The sequence below is a fragment of the Aedes albopictus genome, chromosome 1 (assembly GCF_035046485.1).
Source record: "Aedes albopictus strain Foshan chromosome 1, AalbF5, whole genome shotgun sequence".
Taxonomy (NCBI): Eukaryota; Metazoa; Arthropoda; class Insecta; order Diptera; family Culicidae; genus Aedes; species Aedes albopictus.
The window spans coordinates 182,594,624-182,618,296 of record NC_085136.1 but is presented as its reverse complement, the minus strand read 5'-3'; the positions used below and the strand labels follow the sequence as shown (position 1 = coordinate 182,618,296).

The 23,673-nt window shown below is 38.0% G+C and overlaps 1 protein-coding gene and 1 long non-coding RNA gene across 5 annotated transcripts in view; one reads left to right on the top strand and one right to left on the bottom strand.

Moving 5' to 3' along the window:
• Window positions 1–10,853, top strand: part of LOC134285351 (uncharacterized) — a 44,982-nt gene extending 34,129 nt beyond the window's left edge. The window contains exons 2-3 of the long non-coding RNA XR_009996301.1: window positions 10,080–10,167; window positions 10,231–10,853. This is a non-coding gene — a long non-coding RNA (uncharacterized LOC134285351). The remainder of the gene's footprint in view (window positions 1–10,079; window positions 10,168–10,230) is intronic.
• LOC109406996 (UNC93-like protein MFSD11) overlaps window positions 10,838–23,673 on the bottom strand; it is a 465,065-nt gene continuing 452,229 nt past the window's right edge. For all 4 annotated transcript variants that reach the window (XM_062845932.1, XM_062845933.1, XM_029858050.2 and 1 more), the window contains 2 exons: window positions 11,098–11,531; window positions 10,838–11,039 (listed from right to left, as the gene is read on the bottom strand). In XM_062845932.1, coding sequence (XP_062701916.1) covers window positions 10,860–11,039; window positions 11,098–11,531 — 614 coding nt within the window. In that variant the 3' untranslated portion in view covers window positions 10,838–10,859. The remainder of the gene's footprint in view (window positions 11,040–11,097; window positions 11,532–23,673) is intronic.

Here is a 23,673-nt window from a genome sequence, read left to right as displayed (position 1 = left end):
ATTTTAATTTTAAATATTTTATCTGTTTACCGAATAAACTTATTTTTGTTTCAAACGAACGAAATTAGTCTCCGTGAGGCACTTCCTTATAATTTTAAAGTCCGTTTGCACTATTTCAACTACAAAACTGTCAATTCTGCTGTGATTCTCAATAAAACATGACAGTCTTAACCTAATATAATAACATATTTTCATTCAAATTTTAATCTATTTTGGCTTAACACTTTCAAAGTTAGAAAACTTCGAATGTCACAATATAATAAAACAATTTTGCATATCGCGATTTTTGGCTACATATACGACCACAACTTTTTATCCGTTTGATCAAATCGAATGAAATTTTAATAATTAAATAAGTAAAAAGAAAATCGCGTTAAGTACTGTTCCTTTGAATTCTACTAAGAATTTGCATCCATTGACAGATACGCATTTCGACCTCAACTGTAAGGACGTCTTCTGTGTATACTTGACTCGACTTTACAGTTGAGGTCGAAATACGTATCTGTCAAAGGATGCAAATTCTTAGTGGAATTCAAAGGAACAGTACTTAACGCGATTTTCTTTTTACTTACAGATATTCCCCTAACAAGCCCAGGTTAATCATCATCAATATTTAAATGTTCTGTATGCATACGCCACCTACAGGAAAATTTTCATAGTAATCGGTTCAGTATTTCTGACTCAAGCGTTACATATATGTAAAACATTTGTTTTTTATTCTTTGTCTGTACAAGATTCACAAAATCTAAATTTCTCGCGTCGGAGTTATCTCTGTCAATACTGAACCGATTGTGATGAAATTTTGATGGCATCATTTACATATAATGAACTGTTGCTGGTTGAAATATCAGCCATTTCGACGCATGCAATCAATAGTTAAACACTATTTTCCGTGGTGCAATTTGAGTCGGGACACCCTTTACCCCTTCTGACCCAGACGTCCAACTGAATAAAACTGTCTACGTGGCTCTAAATTTTGATGCTCTCAGCATAATTGAAACTACAACTAATGATGAAGTGAACAATATTGATGTTTGCGTCTTTGCCAGCGGTTTGAAATTTTGTTGTAAGCCCCGTAGCCAACGGGTCAAAAGCACTCGCCATAATTATCCAACTCGGCATGCCTCGTTGGATGAATGTACGACTCGTGCTGTAAAAATGCTCATTTTGCAACTCGTTTTATAAATAACTATTTATGTTGTATATAATGTATATAACCCTATAGATTGTTTTCCAGTGCATTATCGTGAAAAAAATGATCTTTTTCCATGTGTTGGCGCGCCAAGTACGGTTGGTAGCCCTATCAATAACCTAGCGCAAATAACACTAGTTTTTGCCGGGGCCCGTGGCGTAGTTGGTCACACGTTCGCTTCATATGCGGATGGTCATGGGTTTGATTCCCAGCCCCGGCACTTGCAATTTTTCGTCAGTTGCTTTTCCCCCGAGAGCAACTGACACTGACCCTCTTCTGAGCCCCATGGCTCAAACGGACCCGGATACCTGGACATCGGCGAACTGCTACTCATAATGGACCCCCAATCGGACTGGAAAGGAACAACGGCCATCCATCATCATCCTTGTGCTCATCATTCTACTAGGTATAAAGTAGAATAAGTGAAAGCAGCAGAAAAGCAACCAGTTCGATAAAGCAGAATAGAATCTAGGCGCTGTACAAAAACTGTAAGTGCAGCTGTCAATGGAAATTGCTCACGTAGTGCCCCAGTGGACAATAGAGCTGTAAATTAGGTTAAGTGATTAAGAATAAAAAAACACTAGTTTACAGCATTTTTGAACTCGGTAAGCTGATGATCATTTTTGGTGTAGAATCATGCCCTGAGTTCGAAAACGCGAATGAAAAAAAAATACAGTAGAGCGGAAATTTTTTCGACTTTCCATACAAGGTTGATGATTTGAAATCGATTTTTGTTCTATTTTTAAGCAAAGTCGCTCACTTCAAACATCTAATTCTCCGTAATCAATTCTTCGATTGAGCTGAAATTTTTACTGTAAATCGCCTACATATGATATGTCAACTAAACGTCGAGAAAGAATTTTCAAGTTGTTTTTTTCTTATTGAAAAAAATACATTTATTCAAAAAATTTTGGGAATATGGCTAAAATTTGAGAAGATCGTCCCTAAAGCTCGCTAATATCTTGAATTTCATCAATCTGGCGCAAAACATGTATTCAGATGATCGAATGGTATTGTATTCAGTTTTAATTGGTAAAAAAAGATTTAAAATTGGTTGAACAAAACGCAAGTTATTTGCATTTTAGTAAATTACATATTTTGAAAAGTTATAAAACTCGATATTGAGCTAAAACTCAAAAACTGTTCTACTTAAAAATTTTTGAAGGTCGGTTTCGGAATCAGCACTAAATTGTGCTTCAAAAATTTTGGTCGTTGACAGAAGTTCACGACTTTCGTTTTATTTTGTAAACTTGTGTAATAGGTCTGTATAGATGCGGCAATGAATTGTTCAGAAGTAGTTTCACGGAGAAGAAGATCGAGATGGTTCGTAGATGGTTTGAAATCTAGTGGAATAGGAATTCTAAGATTTGTAAGTGAATTTACTTTGTAGTTAACACTTATGTGGCCGGCAGGCTACCCGCGTACCTTTTTCAATTTCAAATCTCGACATTTTAATGGTTGTTGAGACTAGGATGTTGGAACTTTGTTAGATCTTAGAACTCGTGAATATACATCTATTAATGGGGTTGACCGAATTTTAAAGCAAGGAGGGGCAGGGGGAGGGGCTCCTGCATTTTTTTATTACGTGGAAGCCCGGCAGGGTACCCGGGTACCTACGAAATTGAAATGATCATATCTCCGTCAATTTTTCATAGATTTTGGAAATTTTTAGCTCATTCAACTCAGAAACTCATCATCTATCGGGAAAATATTTGGTTAGACCGATCTAATCACCGTGGTTTTCGGAAAATCCATATTTTTGGGAGCATGTCCTTATACCATATTGAAACCCACATTTTAAGACTGGGATATCTTAAAGTGTTTATGGTCAACCATGGCCCCACGAGAAGCGTGTTCCGAAATCACAGTTTCAAAGTCAACACGTTTTATGATTCCAGGCCAGTCAGATACGATATGCCAAAGCAATTTTACGATGCTTGGTACCGAAATTGCTACTAACCTACCGAAAATCCTGTATATTGTATTGTATAAAAACATGGATCCGTAAATCCGGATTTTCCGGTACCCATGGTGATCGGACCGGTCCAACCAAATACGATCTCGATAGATAATGAGTTTCTGAGTTGAATGAGGCAAAACTTTTAAAATCGGTGGAAAAATCGCTGAGATATGATCATTTCCATTTCGTGGGTAGCCGGGTACCCTGCCGGCCTTCTACGGGTGTTTTTTTTGCTGGCCACACTACGGTTAAGAGAAATTATTAATAATAAATGAAATTGGTTTCAGTTTGAGCTGATCAACAAACAACGATTTTGTATCTGCTACGAAAAATTAGTGTCGTGATTGAATCACTCTCCGCGCCACAACAAACTCAAAAAATCTTATTCCAACCACCACAAAGCATTGTGTCGACCGACATGGATTGTAATAAGAATGACACGCAGAACAACACGCCAAGCAGCGATCACAGCAATTCCCGAGCGGCGAAGATAATAGATCTCGAATTGGAATATCTGCAGAAAGAATACACGATTAAACTGAAAGCCATAGCCGACCGGGAAGTCGTTGAGCTAGCATTTGCCCGGAAAAGTTATAACCTGATGAAATCCCGATTGCAGTACGAACACATCCTATAGGGAGGATGTTGTAGACAGTGCAGAAGAAGTTTCTGCATTTGCTCCTTTTAAATATGTTCCATCAGCTAGCAGTTGCCTAAAAATTAGTTCTCCGCTACCGTCGAAATGTTCACCAACGCCCGAACAAGTTTGTGATGGCGCCAAGTGATGGCAATGGATTTACCTACCTTCACGGGGAATCCTGAGGAGTGGCTTGTTTTCTTTAGCCAGTACAGGAATACAACAGGAGCATGCGGCTATAGTAATACAGAAAATCTAGTGAGGTTGCAACGATGTTTGAGAGGCCAAGCTCTGGAATATGTACGTAGCCGTTTACTACTTCCCACGTTGGTGCCGAAAGTGATTGCTACGTTGGAAATGTTATATGGGCGCCCTACCGTTATCATAAATTCATTGATAAATAAGGCCCGAGCAATGCCGTCTCCTGAGACAGAACGTTTGGATACCGTTATCGATTATGAGATGGCAATCCCAAATCTAGTGGATCATCTAAAAGCAATGAATCAACAGGAACACCTACGAAACCCATCTCTTTTGCAGGAGCTAGAAGGGAAGCTTCCGAGTGAAATGCGGCTGAAATGAGCAAAATATAAACGGCAGCACTCTCCATCTTCATTGAAAACTCTAAATGAATTCATGGCAGAGATAGTAGAGGTGGCGTGCGAGGTTACTTTTACTGGGTTGAAGCTATCAACTGTGCAGGTACAGGACGACGAGTTGCAGCTAGACGCGGCATTGGAATCGAATTTGGCAACAGAAAATCAGACACGAAAATGTTTCATTTGTAGGGCACGGTATCATAGTGTTCAGAACTGTAACGAGTTTAAGTCGTATGATGTTTGCCGCCGATGGACTCTTGTAGGAGAATTGAAATTGTGTCGATGTTGTTTAGGTCGTCATTCCACTAGAGTTTGTCAAAATGCATATGAGTGTAGAATAGATAGATGCCAACTATTGCATCATCCTTTACTACATCAAGACAGAGACCGATAGGGTAACCAAACCAGCGATGTGCACGCTCTGGAAGTTTGTAGTAAAACTCCATAGAATAGGTAGTGTTACGGGGGTGGGAATGTTGGCGCGCCAAGTACGGTTGGTAACCCTATCAATAACTTAGCGCAAATAATAGGTCTGTATAGATGCGGCAATGAATTGTTTAGAAGTAGTTTCACGGAGAAGAAGATCGAGATAGTACACTGAAAAAAGGGACATGGTAACGGTGACCAAATCGAGGGTGAAATTAAAACACTTTTACTACTTGATTTTGGTAGACCATGATTAATTTTTGAAGCTACCATGTGCAGGGTTCAATTTACCATGTCGCTTTTTATTTACATTTTATGGTTACATTACAATTTACCATGCGTGTGACAAGCGGCATGGTAAGTTTGACAATAGTTGTATGGTTTAAATAACTATGCAAGTAGTTCAGCAATACTGTCGTCCATTCTTGTTTACGGTTCAAAAAAAAAACCGAAAGAGACACATTCTACGGGCCCCGTATCATCAATACCAATTTTTCAAAGTTGAGTTAGGCCGATGCAAATATTTAATTTGTTTTATGTCACCCCCCCCCTTCAAAAATCCGAAAATATTGAAGGGGCGAAAAAAAAAACATGGCGGCCAATGACTCCATTTTCAATAGATAAATTGTTTTCAAGCAACAATTTTTCAATAGTCGAAAAATATTTTTTCAATAGTATGTATAATTTTAAATTTTCCAATAGTTTTTTTTTTTTCGTTTGTTCCTTATTATTTTTTGTCCACCCCCTCGTACCCAATGAGAGTTCTCGGACATAAAAGAAATATAATATTTGCATCGGCCTTATGGCATATTTGACATTTTTATCACATTCTACATTACTTTTGTCATCCAAAAATGCATTCGACATGATATTAGTGTGACAATAAATATAAATTGAACGACGATTAAGGTTAACATTAAAATCGTGATTTTAAGTCTTTTAGGCACACTTTTCATCCAAACTGTCGTATTTTTAACACCAATACACTGATTTTTCAAAAGTCTTCCATCATTTGTAGATAAATGTATGAAGATTTTTTAACATAAAAAGATTTTTAATCGGAAGACTTCACAACTCTGAAATATGGCTGATCATAGCATGGGTTTTTATTGCGTTGTAACGTCACGGAAAATCAACATTTTCAAATTTTATTCAAATACGGAAAACAATACAAATATGAAATTTTGTATGCTCTTTGTACTCGAAAAGATCTTTCAAATGAGACTAAAAAAAAGAAAATCGGTTCACGGAAGCCTGAGTTTCACCTGGTTGAAGTTTGCGTTGTAACGTCACGAAAAAAAGTTCTGTGGAAAAGATTAAATCTTTCTGGCTTGGACGGCTTCTGAATTGGACAAACGTAGTTCTATATTCAAAACAGTTTCGTCGTATGAGCTCTTTTTCAAGATATCGTTTATAAATTGCGTACCATTGCGCGTTCATAAACTACGTAGACTTTTGAAGGACGGGGGATATGGTGTTTGGTCAAAATCTACGATGTAATTGTACTACGATATTGTAAAATTTTTCAATCGTAATCAAATACCACTCGAACCGAAAACTTCTGTGATATCAGTGGCCAACAGACGAAACACTGACGAAATTACAAAGTTATTAAGTTGGTCAAAGACTTACAGTTGATGGATAGTTTGATTTAGAGTTCCACCAACAGGCGGCGCTAGAGAACTTACAAGTTTTAAATTTCATACAACTCAGGATCCCTATTACATAGAAATACGATTTCTTCGGCAAAGTTGTTTGGTAAGTAAAGGATTTGCAGTTGATTTACTAATAGATGCGAGTTTTTGCCACTAGAAGACATTAGTTTCCAATTTGCAAAAGCAGGCAAGGGATTAGAATTTCTTGAAAAATATTCTACAAGCTTTAACTTTTTTCACTTTGGACATATTGTATTCAAATCAAATTGTAATCAAAGATCAACATATAATTCTTAACTTTCAAAATTTAATTTGATTTGATTCACTTATTCCTTAGATATAAGAGTTAATAGAACAACAGTCAAAAATATGATTCTGCTTAGAGCGCTACATCTTTGTGTAGAGCTAACCAATCAAGTCCAATATTGTAGAAATTACAAATAACAAGATCAGGAACTATCAGTCAAAATTTAAGAATTTTTGATATATTTTACAAAAAGTTACGGCTTGTTGAATGTGTTTTGGATAATTAATAAAATTAACATGCTTTTGAAAATTTGCAACTAGCACCACTGTGTACAATTAAACTGAAAGTCCTTGATCTACCAAACAACTTTAATGAAGCAACCATCTTTCCAATTAGTAACGATCCTGGGATAAGTAAAACTAAAAATGTGTATGCCCTCTAGCGCCTCCTAGTGGAACGATTTGAAATCATACGGCCCATCAATTAAAAGTTCTTGACCAGCCAAACAATTTTGCCGAGCACACCAACTGTCTAAATAATTAGGATTTTTTTTATATCTGTATTAACGAGATTTTTAGCCCTAGGCTAGTTCATCTCGGGACCCACGCTTTACTTCCCTCCCGAAGGAAGAACTCACATTTTGCGAGTTTGTCGGGAGTGGGATTCGATTCCAGGTCCTCGGCGTGATAGTCAAGTGTTCTAACCATCACACCAGGTCCGCTCCTCTAAATAGTTAGGATCTTGAAATATATGGGATGAATATTACGTCAGTGTTACATCTATTTGTGATATAAGAATCGCCGACAAACAGACCTAACACCTACGAAATTGAAACTCATATATCTCAGGACTCTAACAACTTAGACTTTAGTCTTTAAGAATGTTGATGTCTTTGGAAAAGTTGTTTATCTTGTCAAGAATTTTCAGTTTGAAAGCCGTTTGGTTCAAGTTTCTAACTGACTAGTGATAGTTGAAATTTTGAAAAATCATGCACTTTATATTTATTCAAAAAATATTCAACATGTTGTAACTTCTTATAAAGTCGATTATCCAAAAACAAATCCGAAATTTAAATGTTTTATTCCATTGAATTAAAGAACAAACCAATAAATTTCAATGGTGGAAAAAAAAATCAGAATATACTAAAAATCCGAGCAGATATTTTAAGATGTTGGTAGCGCGTTAGAGAGGGTCGGATTCTAGCGCGTTGTAACGTCACGCTACAAATACGCATTTTGAACACGTTTTTCTAATGAATACTAAATGTTCATTAGGTCAAATATATCAGAAATTTTACAAGGAATCCGAATATGAAAAAATATTTTGAGGTTTACGCTCGTTTTTATGAGTTAAAGTGGAAAATCTGACTACGAATGCGTCAAAACGTTGTAGCGTCACGGTAGAATGTGTCAAGAATAAAATTAAGTTTATTATGTTTTTATTCAAATAAAACTTATTTTAAATGTTATAAACACTTAAACAACGATTTTTCGGGGGATGTTTGGGCAGAGTTTTCCTGGTCATCTTCAGTGGAGCAAAAGTACCTGTTTCCAAAATAGTTTTCCGGAGGAAATATGTTTCTGGAGGATGACTGGGCGACGTTGTCCGGGAAATTGAGCTGGTAGAGCGGATGCGACATTGGTGGTTGCTTCAGCTGCTTTTCGAAATACCGAAGTAATGATAGATGCAGTCATGACTGGATTTGCAAAAGGCAGCACGTCCAGAATTTTCTGGAAATCAAAGTGGTCAACATGCAGTTGGTGTTGCTGTTGCATTTGTTCCACGCACTGGTGCTTGGAACAAAATCGATATGCAGGGATTCGGGGGCGTGACACGTTTGACCAGTGGCAAATGGAACACGAACTGCTCGAACTAGTGGGAAAATTGAGGCCTCCCTTGCATAAGCGTAACTAGGTCATGGCTCTAGGGGGGGCCAAGGCCATGTCGATGTAGATTTTTTATACTAAAATGATACTTTTCGCCTGAATTGCGTGATTTTTTTCCAAAATGGATTATTCTGGAGGGGGCCAGGCCCCCTCTGGCCACCCCCTATTTACGCCAATGCTCCCTTGAATCATGTCTCATCGGCGGAAGTGTAAATTCCTTCCTTATCCGGAATGCTTTCTCCTCTGTCAGCTAGGTAAACCCCGACCGGTACAGCGTTTACGGAGCATTCGGCTCAGTGTCGGATGGTAGGATGGCGGAAACTGCGTTATTTCTTCCTAAATTGGCAGTGACATTGAATCAGGCATCCTGCCTTTTCGAGACGGTGAAATGACACTCAACTTGTGGATGAAGGTTTCGTCCCGGGATTTGTAGGAACACCATTCGGGCAGCACACTGCGGGTTCTAATAAAATTTATAGATTACGTTAACGAAATTAAACGAAGTAATTGACGTGATGAACTTACTTACCATGAATACGTCTATTATTTAGCGTCATCGCTTCATTTTTATTTAGAAATACATCCTTAAATTTTAATCTCTTCAACACAAATAATTTTTAAAAGCAGCCAACTACTTCATTATTCCACAAAGCTGGCCGATGAAAATTAAATTTGTTCCAACTAAATATGGAAATAGTAGCAAAGAAACATTAAAATAGTTCTGATAAACACGATTCGTGTTATTAAGATAACTACGTTTCATAGTAACGATTACTATTCGTTGAGCCGCCCGGACATGGTAACTTCAAGAAAAAGGTAGTGGTGGTAATCAAAACCATGTTCGCAATTACTATTTTCTGGCATGGTAAAATTAAACATAGACGAATAGTTAATTTTACTCTAAAATTTATTTCAGTGTAGTTCGTAGATGGTTTGAAACCTAGTGGAATAGAAACACTAAGATTTGTAAGTGAATTTACTTTGTAGTTAAGAGAAATTCTTAATAATAAATGAAATTGGTTTCAGTTTGAGCTGATCAACAAACAACGATTTTGTATCTGCTACGAAAAATTAGTGTCGGTAATTTCTTTCTGGCTTGCAGTCTTATGTGTTGGCTCACGAAACAATTATTGTTGCTCCAACGTTTCGATCCCGGTTTGGATCTTCATCAGGGGATAAAAAAATATTCGTCACTGTTCATAAACTTTTAGCCTGTGGACAGTGGACAGTGACGAATAATTTTTTATCCCCTGATGAAGATCCAAACCGGGATCGAAACGTTGGAGCAAAAATAATTGTTTCGTGAGCCAACACATAAGACTGCAAGCCAGAAAGAAATTACCGCTGTAACTCTCTTAGTCGAAAAAAGTGTCGTGATTGAATCACTCCCCGCGCCACAACACCATGTATCATCTCTAAAAAACTGCCGAAGTAATCATCTCTTGTATAAAGCATTTAACCGTTTCCGTTTTTTTAGATATGTCTGTTGATCATAATTGTCACAAATGCAGTAATTGGAATACCTATGGTTGGACAAAGTGACAGTGCAGTTCCAGCAACGGCAGGTATGATGTCAGAAAAAAGGTTCAGGCAAATTTCTCAACTAATATGATATAATATAATTTCAGATGATGTTCGTGTTTCAAAAATGCACATTAGTGACAGCTCATCTTCAATTTATAATGCTGGCATTGCTAGTGTAAATGGACGATTTGGAAAAAGCATTCGGGCATTTACGGTGAATGAGTTTGAAAAGTATATAGGTGGATTGGCATAACCTAGTGAGCTTCTTTTATTTATATGTGAAATGCTTGTATGTTGAATATGTTAGTGTTACAAAAAGCCTACCAGCAATCTATTTTTTAATATAGTCTGTCGTACTGCCCATATTCGCATAGTCAATGTAACCACCACTGGCAATACCACCATTCAAAAGCTAATATCTAACGCATGTGCATATTTGTGACAAGTTTTATTCAATAGATCACAAGATCTAACCTTCAGTTAGATGTCAACGTGGTAAAAATCTGGAAATGTATATTTATTCATTGTTAAAATTCCAAAAGCATGTTGAAAAGTACAGTGGCGCTTACATCGACTATGCGAATATGGGCAGCGTACTTCATACTGTTTTTGAATGTCAGTATTAGTTTACATGCTCCTAAAATCAATTGCATGTTTATGTTACCAGTTATGAATTTACAAAGAGGCCATGAAATTAAATAAAGAAAACGGTTCAATCGTTCAATAATCATATTTATTTCTTAGTATCGACAGTTTCACATTCATTTACATCCACGGCTCGGGATCGTTTCACTGCCCATTCTACTAAGCAGAAACACGCAGTGCCCAAAATTCCAAAGACTAGAAGGATACCTAACTGAACTCGTAGTCCCAAATGAGATGAGTACACAAAGCTAATTGCGGTTGCTACAGACTGAAAACAGATAAAAAAAATGCAATAGCAAACTAATTGTTCGTTGTGAAACAAGTACCTGTGTGAATTTGAATATTGAAAAGGCTTCCGCCGAGTTTTTAGCGAATACTCCTCCAAGCATAGAGTATATCTGTGTGTTGAAACAAGCATCTCCTAAGCCAAGAAGAAAAGAACATAAAATAGCTACAGCTGCAATCGGTGGTTTAAAAAACGCAACATCGTCCGTATCTCCAAAGGGGGCAGCATTTGGTATATTCATCAATATGAGGAAAAAGCTGCTAATATGTATGATAAAACCAGCGATTACGATTGGATCGCGGCCCCATTTGGCAGTTCGTTTTCCCAACAATCCGAAAATAACTCCTCCAAGAACTTCGCCAACACCGAGAAACACTCCATTAAGTCCGACAAGTTGCTTAGCTGATTCTCCAATTGCCTCAGTGAATCCAATGCTTGCTCCATACACGCCACTGAAGAACGATAACGCCAAACCTGTATTTTTGAGAAAGATATAAATTCACATTTATATTATTTATTATCTGAGGATTGTTCATTTTATAAAGAGCCCAATTTGTTTGTGCAATATCTTTTTTTTTCAATAAAGATAATATCAGTTTTCTGCGTAACTATCAATCAAGCTTTCAATAGTTCTTCTACGAAGTAGTACACATTTTCAGAATGTTCTTCATTATGTAACTGAAGCATTTTTCGAAAAACCTCAATAAATACTGTTTTTTATATTCTACAAATTTTTCCACATACATAACATTCAAATTTTTTCAACTTTTTAGTGTTCGGAATCTGATACCATTCTACTACTAAGGATAGAGCCGAAGACGGCTAATAACAAGACAGATAGCTTCCACTCTGTTTCAAGCGACATGGTCGAAACGCCCTCAACGATTCACAGTCTTCGATAGAGCTCAATAGTTGGTCAGTAATAATGCACCATGCAGCATCCAGCTTGAAATAGTGAGTTGCCTTATTTTCATAGAAATTGATAAAACATACTTATTTCAAATCCAGTGATGCAGTAGTACTACGGAATCGACTCAAAATTTGTCCAGTGTAGTAGAGAATCGTACGCAATCGGTGTAGTACTAGATTTGTAGCAGTGAGCCGATAATGTTTGTATGGTGAGGAGGTGAATTCTTCGTTTCTGCAATAGAATTGTGTGAAAAGCGTGGGTATTAGCCTGTGTATGCTGGCAACATTCTTTCGTTCTTTGGCTTTTAAAGCGAGCTCTGTTTTGGTGTTGCCCTGCTCACTCTCATAGGCATTTTGAACACAGTGCTCGCAGTAAAAGTCAAAATCTCACAGCATGCAGAGGCTAATTACGGATTCCTTGCCTAATGTTATGCAGTTTGGGCAACTCAGTTATCCAAAGTTTTGCTCAAACAACATCAATTAGACAAGGAATCATAATATCCACGCTTTTTGTCCCATTTCAATGCAGAAATTACTTATAAATTAATTTTACTCATCATACAAAGTAATATGATGAGTAGTACTTTGCCGAACATGACCCATTATGCAGAATAAAAATATGCTAAGAAGAACCTTCAAAGAACGAAACTGTTTTGACTTTACCGTGAAGCACAGTAACCAAGCCAGAAATGCTATCAAGAAGCGGTTTTCTGTATTTAAAATTGCATTCGTACATTCGACTAAATCGATTGAAAACATTTTAAATTTAATACAGTATAGCACCGATTTTGTCAGCCCCTGATAGCATTTTAAGCTAAAAAAATCGGGTCATTTTTATTCAAGAAAAAATGTTCTAAGCTCGTCACAGACAGTAGCAGTGGAGAAGGTCTGCTTTGTGGGTAAAGAATCGAATGGGTATTAAGGGAACGAAAAATATGATTTTAAAGTGAATACAGATCTTTATAATTTTTCGTTTCACAAATAAATTTTATTATGAAAATCAAGTCCTACTCGTGACGTCGATATCTCAACAACTAATATTCCGAATAGGTTTATATTTTGACAGAATATGTATCATTCATACTAATAAAAACGATATACAGTTTCTTACCGATTTTGGCAACACCCGTTTTTGTCTACTCCCGATTTTGGCAACACCCGTTTTTGGCAACATTTTCTTCCCGATTTTGGCAACAAAAAATTTTGACCTAAAATTTTTACCGAAAAGTCGTTTGTATTTGTAAATGTTTTTATATTTAAGCCTTACTCTTCTTCAAAATATCAAAATTTATTAAATTTTCCAAAATCAACAATTTTACAAATTATGACGTAATTTATGGACGTCACTTACAGGGATCGTTTTATAACTTGTGAATAGTCCATATTTAAAATATAAGCCAAATTGACGTATAAAAGTTAAAAATAATCCACAAAAAAATTTACCGATTTTGGCAACACCCCAATTTGGCAACATAAAATTCACCTCGTGTTGCCAAAATCGGTAAGAAACTGTATTAATGTTTTACTGTAATTTTGTTCTTATCTTTAGCTTTTGGCAATCGAAAAATTGAGCTCTCCTAAGATTTCACCAAATTTCTATGAAGTTCAACTATTTTAACTCAGTTTTATCATGGTTGTTATCTGTTAATATAATGTACTAAAAAAAACAGCCAAGGCTGCTCAAATTTAAGCTACGCGCTTTCAAGTGGGTCTGTTGGGCACACTATATAATCAAGGCTGTCACACTAGACGCATAAGGACCCATATATATTAGGCCTGTCCACTTTTCAAAAATGTTCTCTGATTCATAAGACCACCCCAATATTTTGATTAGCATCCTAAACGAAGTAACTGGTCAAAATTTCAGCCAAATCTATTCAAATTAAGAGGTGCATCACATCAATTTTGTCTTTAGGGGGTCTGTAGGTGTGGTGTTGTGGCAAGGCCATGTCGATATAGATTTTTTTCTAAAAAGAAACTTTTCGCCTGAATTGCGTGGTTTTTTCCGAAATGGATTTTCTGCTGGGGCAGGTTTAAGATGTTTGATGCCCATGTTGCTGCTGGCTCACCTAAAATGCCATACATTCTATTGCATAAAAACATGTGCTCGGAAATCCGGATTTCCCGGCACCCACGGTCATCGGCTCGGTCCAACCGAATGCTCTCCTGATTGGTTATGAGTTTCTGAGTTGAATGAGCCAGAAAAAAAAACAAATAAAATCGATGGATAATTGACGGAAACACTATCATTTCAATTTCGTGGGTACCCTGGTACCCTGCCGGCATTCTACGTATGCTATTTTTGCTGGCCACAGTACGGTTAAAGTTGAAGCATTTATACTTTAATCAATCCTGAACAATATATACCGCATTTAGTTCACCACTGGACTGCGCACTGAGTCTTCATAAGTGCGAAAACGCAAATAAAACTGCGTGATTGCATCAAATCAAATTGATGTCTTCGGCGCACTAATTCTTCGATGTATGCTGAATAAGTGCTCTGAAGACACCCAGTCGATTGGATGCAATCGCGCATTTTTATTTGCGTTTTCGCACTCTTGAAAATAGTGCGATAGTCCAGTGGTGAGCTAAATGCGCTATAAAATATTGTTATAGTGACCTGCAAAGGGATGGACTATGCAATTTTGGCCCAATCAACCCCCAACTCCCCCCCCCCTAACGGTATGCCAATAAAGTTGAAGGAAATATATGCAATTATCACATTTTTAATCAGAATAACCTTAAAAAGTTGAATTTTTGATGGATTTTATTCTGGAACACCCTAATATTCGTATTAGGTCGTATACTTTGAAACGGCATCATATTCTCTAATTATTCGTAATTATTTAATTATTTGCTTCGTTGACATCAATGCTGTTGATTTTGAGCAAAAATTATAGAAATTCGGGAAAGCCAAATACATCCCAAAAACTAGCCTTTTGAAGGCAATGTGACGCGAAATTGTATACTGAACGTAATAGCTTTGCTTCCTTGTAGTTTGTCTTGACTAAAGACACTATGTGCTAAAGACACAAAATCTGATGATTGTTGCTGATGATTGTTTACACATCATCCGATTTCGTTATTGAAAGGTTTTAAAATACAAATTGGATGAATCGGAATACACTTTTTGGATGACTTACAGTCTTCGTACTATCGTCTATCCCTTTTCAAAAAAAAAAATATTAATAAGATAAAAAATGGTCTAAAACCAAACTATTGTTATTACGAAATTAATTAAAGAATTTGTTGAGCTAAAAAAACAATAATTGTTGGGAAAAAATAATAATCGCTAACTACAAAAGGTTCTTTATGCTTACGAAATAACTACAATACAATCAACAACATCAAAAATCAACAACAAGCTAAAATTACTTCAGGTGTTAAAACACATTCAACGAAATCTAATCTGTTTATATTATTGATGAAGAATTGCGATATACTGTCAAGTACTATTTACAATTTGTCAACGCTTGGACATCTCAGTTCAACAAATAAGTAATACAGACGGGAAGGAATTTCTGTTAACACAGAAAGCCAAAGCAACGATTCATACCAAAAGTTCTGTTATTACCGGAAGAAGTGAGAATGAGTGACGGATGGGGACTAAAGTACAACAACTGGAACAGTGAAAGATCAGAAGGCATGAGAATGGGAACGTTCGTTTTGGTGACATACAAGAAGGAAGTACACAACATCAAGCTAATTCGGAACTGGAAGTTTTATAACGTGACAAAGCGTAAGGACAACCTACAACCAAATATTACGCTAAACCTCAAGTTAACACGAATGGAGTAACAGCGGCTTTTCGGGCCCGTATGAAGTTGATCACCAATATTAACTTCTTTTCCCGATCAGCCTAGATAGCTGTGTAGTGTCGGTAGCGGTTAGTTCAACTGGCTAAGAATAGCACTACGGACCGCCTGTTCCAGTGGTAGGAATCCACTAATCAGGTGACCCCTAATTCATGGTGTCATGCGGCTTTACGCTTACCGTGCCTAGGAATGAATGGTTAGGGGGGTCTTATAAAAACCTAATCGCAAACGGAGCCTGTGGAGTACCAGGGCACCCTCCACAGTATTTGCCCTTACTGTGCTAACCGGAGCAATAGCGCGGTGGACCTTGTGTTTCTCCGAGACAATCAGCTGCCCTTCTTCAATCTCATACTTGAGGCTGAATAAGGGCGGGATTATGAAGATGTTATCAATTAGTTTAGATTTTCACCTATATGGTTTCGCATTATGCGTTTTACACAGTGTATTCTGTACATCCTTGCCTTTGGCGCACTCAAATCGATACCGATCTGGCTTTATTGTTGCTGTTCTTTTTTGTGCTGTGATTGTTAAGAGTTTAATCTTGCCTAGTTTGGGTAGTGGCTACGGTTAGGATAGCTCAGATCAATCTTCAGCACAAAAGAACAGCATCGATCAATCTTTGTAGACTTATGCAAAATGGTACAGCCCAAGTGGCGTTAGTCCAAGAACCTTACTTTCGTAAGGGGAATTTCTATTTAGGAAACCTTGTGAATCCGGTGTTTGCTACTTTCAGTAAAAATGAAATGGCAAACTCACGTGTCATGCCTCGAGCATGTGTGCTTGTCAACAACGCAATCGTTGCTACACTCATCTCTGAACTAACTACCAGAGATGTATGTGCTATCACAATAGATGTATCTGTTGGAAACCTCAACAGGAAATACGTTTATTGTTCGGTTTATTTACCGCATGATGAACCATCCCCTACGAATGCTTTCAAGCAAGTCATTGCATACTGCACTTCAAAAGGCCTTCCGCTAATTGTTGGTAGTGATGCTAATGCTCACCATATAATCTGGGGCAGCTCAGACATTAACTTGAGAGGCTCCAGTTTGATGGAACACTTGAGTAGTACAGATCTAGGATTACTTAACATAGGCAACTGCCCAACCTTCATGGTATCTGGTAGAGAGGAAGTGTTAGACATAACGCTTTGCTCTAGCAGAATTAGTCATGAGCTGACCAATTGGCATGTGTCAGATGAAGAATCTTTATCTGACCATCGTTACATCTTGTTTGAACATGTGAATGTTACTTCGCAAACTTTGCGTTTCAGGAATCCCCGGTCAACCAACTGGGATCTCTTTACCGATTTGGTTGCAGCCAAATTTCATGGATACTCACCATCAATTGATACTCCAAGCGATTTAGATGATGCCGTTTAAAGTACAACGGCCTTCATCATGGAAGCTTTTGAAGAAGCCTGCCCTCTGCGGTCTGTGAAGACCACAAGAGGAACCCCTTGGTGGAACTCCGATCTGGCGAAGCTCAGGAAACAGTGTAGAAAGAGTTGGAACAGACGACGTTCGGCTGGATCGAAGGCTTTCAGGTCGGCTCGCAAGCCCTACCAGAAAGCTCTTCGGTCTGCTGAACGATCCGGCTGGAAAAACCTTTGTACAAATGTTTCCAGTCTGAGTGAAGCCAGTCGATTGAACAAAATCCTTGCTAAGGATTTTCAAGTGAACGAACTTCGTTTGCCAAATGGTGATTTCACTTCCTCTGATAAGGAAGTTTTAGAATGTTTATTCAGTACACACTTCCCCGGATGTGTGGATATTACATCTTCGGAAGAACCTGATGTCTTTTCTTGTAGTTATGATTCTTTAGCTTCGGCTCGGAGTATCATAACTTTAGAATCGATTGAATGGGCACTTAATAGCTTTGCTCCTTTCAAATCTCCTGGGGCAGATGGGATTTATCCTATTTTGCTTCAGAAGGGATTTGATCATTTCAAACATGTTTTGAAACAACTACTTGTTTGCAGTTTTGCTACAGGGTATATTCCCAAATCCTGGCGGGAGTCTTATCACCACTTTTATGGAATCTCGTAGCAGATACGCTATTGAGGCAACTCAATAATAGCGGTTTTCCTACTTATGGTTTTGCCGACGACTACCTAACATTGTTAGTCGGTATGTGCATCAGCACCCTTTTCGACCTGATGCAAAACGCTCTTCAGGTAGTTGAGGGTTGGTGTCGCCAATACGGCCTTTCGGTTAATCCGAGTAAAACATCTATTGTTCTTTTCACGGAAAAGCGAAACCGTAATGGTGTTCGAACTTTACGTCTCTTTGATTCTGAAATCAATGTGACTGAACAGGTAAAGTACGTTGGAGTCATTCTTGATTCCAAGCTTTCCTGGATACCTCATGTTGAGTTCAGAATCAAGAAAGCTTGTATGGCCTTCGGGCAATGCCGGCGAACCTTTGGTACAACTTGGGGTCTAAAACCCAAGTATATCAAATGGATCTACACAACTGTTGTTCGGCCAATATTGGCCTATGGATGTCTTGTGTGGTGGCAAAAGGGCGAAGTGAGAACGGTCCAATCAAAGTTAGGCCATCTCCAAAGGATGTGCTTAATGGCGATGTCTGGAGCGTTCTCTTCAACTCCCACGGCAGCGCTCGAAGTTCTCTTTGACGTTGCCCCACTACACATTCATCTCAAACAAGAAGCACTTTCTTGCACTTACCGCCTATGGGTACTCGGTTTACTAGAGGAAACTTCTGTGAACCGCAGTTCAACACACACCTCGTTGTTTCCACTTTTGGTGAATTGGGACAAAGTTGTCCTTGCTCCAAGTGATCTTACAATTGCTTGTAATTTTCCATATAGGACATTTTCCACGAAATTCCCTTCCCGGGAAGAGTGGACATCTGGTTATCTGGAGAGAAGTATTTCTGACGGCATCGTATGTTACACTGATGGCTCCCTTCTCGAAGGTCGAGCATGTGCTGGTGTTTATTCTCGTGAGCTAAGGCTGTATCAGCCTTATTCACTTGGCAGACACTGCACCGTTTTTCAGGCCGAAATCTTTGCTCTTATGTGCGGAGTTCAATCTGCACTTCAGCAGCACGTAACGGGCAAAGTAATATACTTCTGTTCAGATAGCCAGGCTGCTATTAAAGCACTTGCTTCGGCCAACTCCAGGTCGAAGATAGTTATCGCTTGTCGAACTCAAATTGAGGAGCTGAATTCAGCAAACGCTGTTCACCTTGTATGGGTACCTGGCCATTCTTCCATCGCTGGAAATGAATTGGCTGATGAGTTAGCTCGCACTGGAGCATCACATGACTTCATTGGCCCTGAGCCAGCTATTCCGGTATCCAAGTGTTGGGTGAAGCTTCAGATTGACACCTGGGCTGCCACTCAGCACAAACAATACTGGAATAGTTTGGAGTCATGTCGTCAAACAAAACTGTATTGTACTGAGCCATCTCTAGGGGTGGCAAAGTATCTAACTAATCTGTCAAAGCAGAATTTCAGCATGCTGGTCAAAGCATTGACTGGCCACTGCCGACTCAGTTATCACATGGCGAATATTCAGCAATCTGATTCATTTGCACGGATAGCTGTGAATCCGATTATGGAACTTCGTATCATTTAATATGTAACTGTCCAGTTTTTGCGCAATTGCGTTTCCGAGTACTCGGGAAACACTTATTAAGTGAAACTGACTTCAGAAACCTGAATCTTCAGGACGTTCTGTTGTTCTTGACCCGCTGTGGTAAAGAGCTATAGGCACTCTTTACGCTTTATGCATTATCACAGTGCCCTTCTCAGGGCGCTGTTCGAACCCATTGTGGCACGCTTATGCGTTATTACAGTGTCCTTTTCAGGACGCTATGGGAACCCATTGTGGTACGCTTTTGCGAGTATGACGATCCTATTCCCTTACCTGTCCTTTCCCATGTCCTATCCTTTTTCCTTCCCTTCTCCGTCAGGTAAATGATGAATAGGCTCGTGTTCATGGCGATAGCACAAATTTCCCGAATGGAGGAGAACGTGCCTCTAGAGCCGACCTACTGATACCTGATACACAACATCAAGCTAATTCGGAACTGGAAGTTTTATAACGTGACAAAGCGTAAGGACAACCTACAACCAAATATTACGCTAAACCTCAAGTTAACACGAATGGAGTAACAGCAAACATATTTGATGAATGAGAGGGGATACACCATATCCGATGGAAGGACGAATGGAGCTTTGATGTAGTAGTATAGACGAGCCTCAACACCCAACACAAAAACAATAGCTGGACAAGGAATAACGTACAAATATACCGAGGTGAGATGATTATCAGTGGAGCAGGATGACGAAACCAGAGGAAGGTGGAACGAGAGGATGAGCTGTAGCAGGATCACGGACGACATCAGGTTCAAATAGGTGAAGTAGACGCCCTCAGGAATATGATTAATAATTAGAAAATGCCATGTTCTTCCGGATGTTGCTTAGCGAAAACTATGAGATAATAATTTGTTTTGCTTTATAGAAACCAGCGCTACACAGAAAAAAATATTCATGTAAAATTCAGCGAGAAATAATGCACATAAAGGGAATGCTAGAGTTAGTGTATATTTACATGAGATATCATGTAAAATTACGTTACAATCGTATAAATTTCCGCTAATAGTCACGTAACCGGTTGGAGTCCATGATGGTTTACACGATGGATGGCGGAAATTTACACGATTGTAATGTAATTTTACATTATATCTCATGTAAAAGTGCACTAACTCTAGCATTCCCTTTATGTGCATGATATTTAGCTGAATTTTAATTACATTTTTTTTCTGTGTAACCATTTTTGTACTTTGCATTCATAATACAAAAATAAGCTAATTGGCAAAGGGGATATTGAACCGACCTCAGATTTAGATTTAGGTTACATTCTCACACAAAACCTTTAAATTTGATATTGAATGCGTATCATTGCGGAAGCAACGATAAGTTAGGAAGAGTCATATCATTGTAAACACCGGTATAGTTTGCTTCCGTTTATACCGCGCTTTGCGCTAAATTGTTTTGTTTTAACCATAGGAAGCATAACTACCGGGGCAGAAGAATGCGAAAATTCTAGGTAACCTAGATGTCGCGCGCGCTCAGAAAGAGCCATAAATTTGTACTAAAATAATGAAAGAGAAAATAAGAGAGTAAGGGTGAGAGAAATTGTCCAATAAGATTCTCTCACCATAAAGTTGTACCTAGCTTAAGTGGGGAGAATGGGATGTAGCTTTTAAGGCTATATATATATATATATATATATATATATATATGTTGTTCTTTTTTCAATAAAGTGTGGTGGAGTTTAAGGCCGGACGGGACGGTGGTTGAATCGTCCGCCATTGCTCTGTTGTTAGTAAGATGCAAATCTCAACTTCTACTTCATATTATTGTCTAAAAATTTGATCGTTCATTTGCTCACTTGCGGTGCATAATCGACTAAAGTTTCAGCTACGTCAGTGCAGTGGAAATTGATATTTGCATCTTCAAAATCGTGAGGCAAATTGTTAGGAGAGGGAAGATAGGAAAAATTACACGTCGTCCCGTGCGGCCTTAACAGTAGCGTTTTCGAGTCGTTACTAAGATGACACTACCTTGTGAGAAGTAAGTTAGAAGATTCCGCTCGTTTGGAAGTCGTCGTCGCGCATCCATGACTAAAAGTCCCGATGATCACTCGGACAAGGCGTGCACTAATTAAAAAACCCAATTGCTAGTAAACCAGCTAACCCGACGTCCCGACTAGACAGAAATGTCTTGCCATTTTGCTGGACAGATGTGTCATGACAGAAATGTTCTCTCGCTGTTTGCATGGAAAGCAGCGGTGTTGATCATTTCTGTTACGTTTTCTCTTTCTGGCAGCAAAATGGCAAGACATTTCTGTCTAGTGGAGACGTGGGGTAGGATAAACAAGGGCTGCTTGAATCTAGTGTTAAGTATCGTCCCATTTTTCAATTTTTGAGTATGTGTATTTAGTCCTTGCTACTGGTGTCTTGATGATCTCCAGTTTTAGAATAAAACTAAGTTTATCAACTTTACTTTGCAAGCTAGTATAGTCAGATTTGATCGTTTTTGATCGTTTACAGTTTACAGTTACACGCCTCACCTTCCGAGGCTAAGCTCAATGCAAAGGAAATCGAATTGGGTTAGCGATCTATATATGGTATCAGAAGGCCGGCTCCAGAGGCATGCTATCCTCCATTTGGAACATTTGTGCCTTTTGTAAGAAAGGATCAAATTTCTAAGAAAACAAAACAATAACGTCTGTAAATGGAATGAGAACTGGAATCCCAGAACGGCGAGGCTCGGTTACATTCCGCATGCAGACGTAAATCCACTGCCGGCGAACCTCTGGATTTTTCGAAAATCAGTAAAAATGAAGCTCAGGATTATGCGTTCAAAATGTATCACGTTGAACTTTATTTCACCATACCGTGTTTGGAATAAAACAGCACCAAAAGTAAGAAAAATTATAAAATCTTGACGGTTGCCACCGATACGAGGCTCCCTCTTGTAAACTAACACAGCTCAGTGCAACGTCGATTTGACCAACCAGATGTGGTCTTTTCTGACAGGCAAATGGTTTCGTTTTTGAACTAGCACTTGACGGGTCCCGTCCCAGGAGTAAACGCAATACTTATCATTCCTGACGTCGATGTTGCCAAATATGCTAATTGTAAATTAATAAAAAAAAACGTTTTGGCGTGTTGATGATTTTTTTTAAGTTCTTATAAAATTTAGATTTCTACAATAAATATTACATATTTTCCAGCACTTCCGTGCAGATCATGTTAAAATACAGGGGATGGCCAAAATGTTTGGGATAGGCAACTTTTTTTTCTTTCACAAAAAAGTTCAACATGCTATAACTTTTCATAGAGTGCATCAAAAAATCTCAAATTTTGAATGTTTGTCAACCTATTATATGTGCATCATTGGTACAAATTTGGGCTCGATTGATCAATGTTTCGCAAAGTTAGAACCGTTCGGGTAAAACACTATTTTTTAGACAACTCATTTTTGAGCTGTCATATCTCGGAAACCAGTGAACCGAATTGAATGAAATTTTGAACGTACACTAACAACGAGTAAATGCTTCACAAACTATTAAAACATAGGTACTTTTTAAACGTTGAAAAAAGTTATCATGGATTGACACTTTTTGAATTTTTCTCGAAAAAATGTTATTTTTTTACATCAATGTCAATAAATTTTAGTGTTGATATCCAAAGATTTTCCACTTCTGTTCTCAAGTTATCTCTAATCAGATATATTAGAGCCCATTTAGATTGAAGGAAGAACACATTTAGTAATTTTTGTGTGGTATTGTAAATTTGGCTCATTTTTCTATATATGGGTAAAAATTTCAACCCGGTATAACTTAATTCGCCGTGAGAAAATATAACATTTTATAACGTCGTATCAAGTATCACGTTAAAAAAATTCATTCAATTCGGTTCACTGGTTTCCGAGATATGACAGTTCCAAAATTAGTTGTCTCAATAATAGTCTTTTACCTGAACGGTTCTAACTTCGCGAAAAACTATTCAATCGAACCCAAATTTGTACCAAAGATGCACACATAATAGGTTGACAAACAGTCAAAATTTGAGATTTTTTGATGCACTTTATGAAAAGTTACAGCATGTTGAATTTTTTTGTGGGAGAAAAAAAGTTGCCTATCCCAAACATTTTGGCCATCCCCTGTAGATGAAATTTGTTTAGAAATGATGGTTTCAATAGTTTCATTTTCAACCGGTTATGCTAGTCCATTACGATAGACTCATAATTGATGAACTGGCGACACTGTTACATTTTTAATCTTTTTTTATACTTGATATTGTTTATTTCAGCACAAATTGTCTTCACATGGGATCGAACAATGTTTT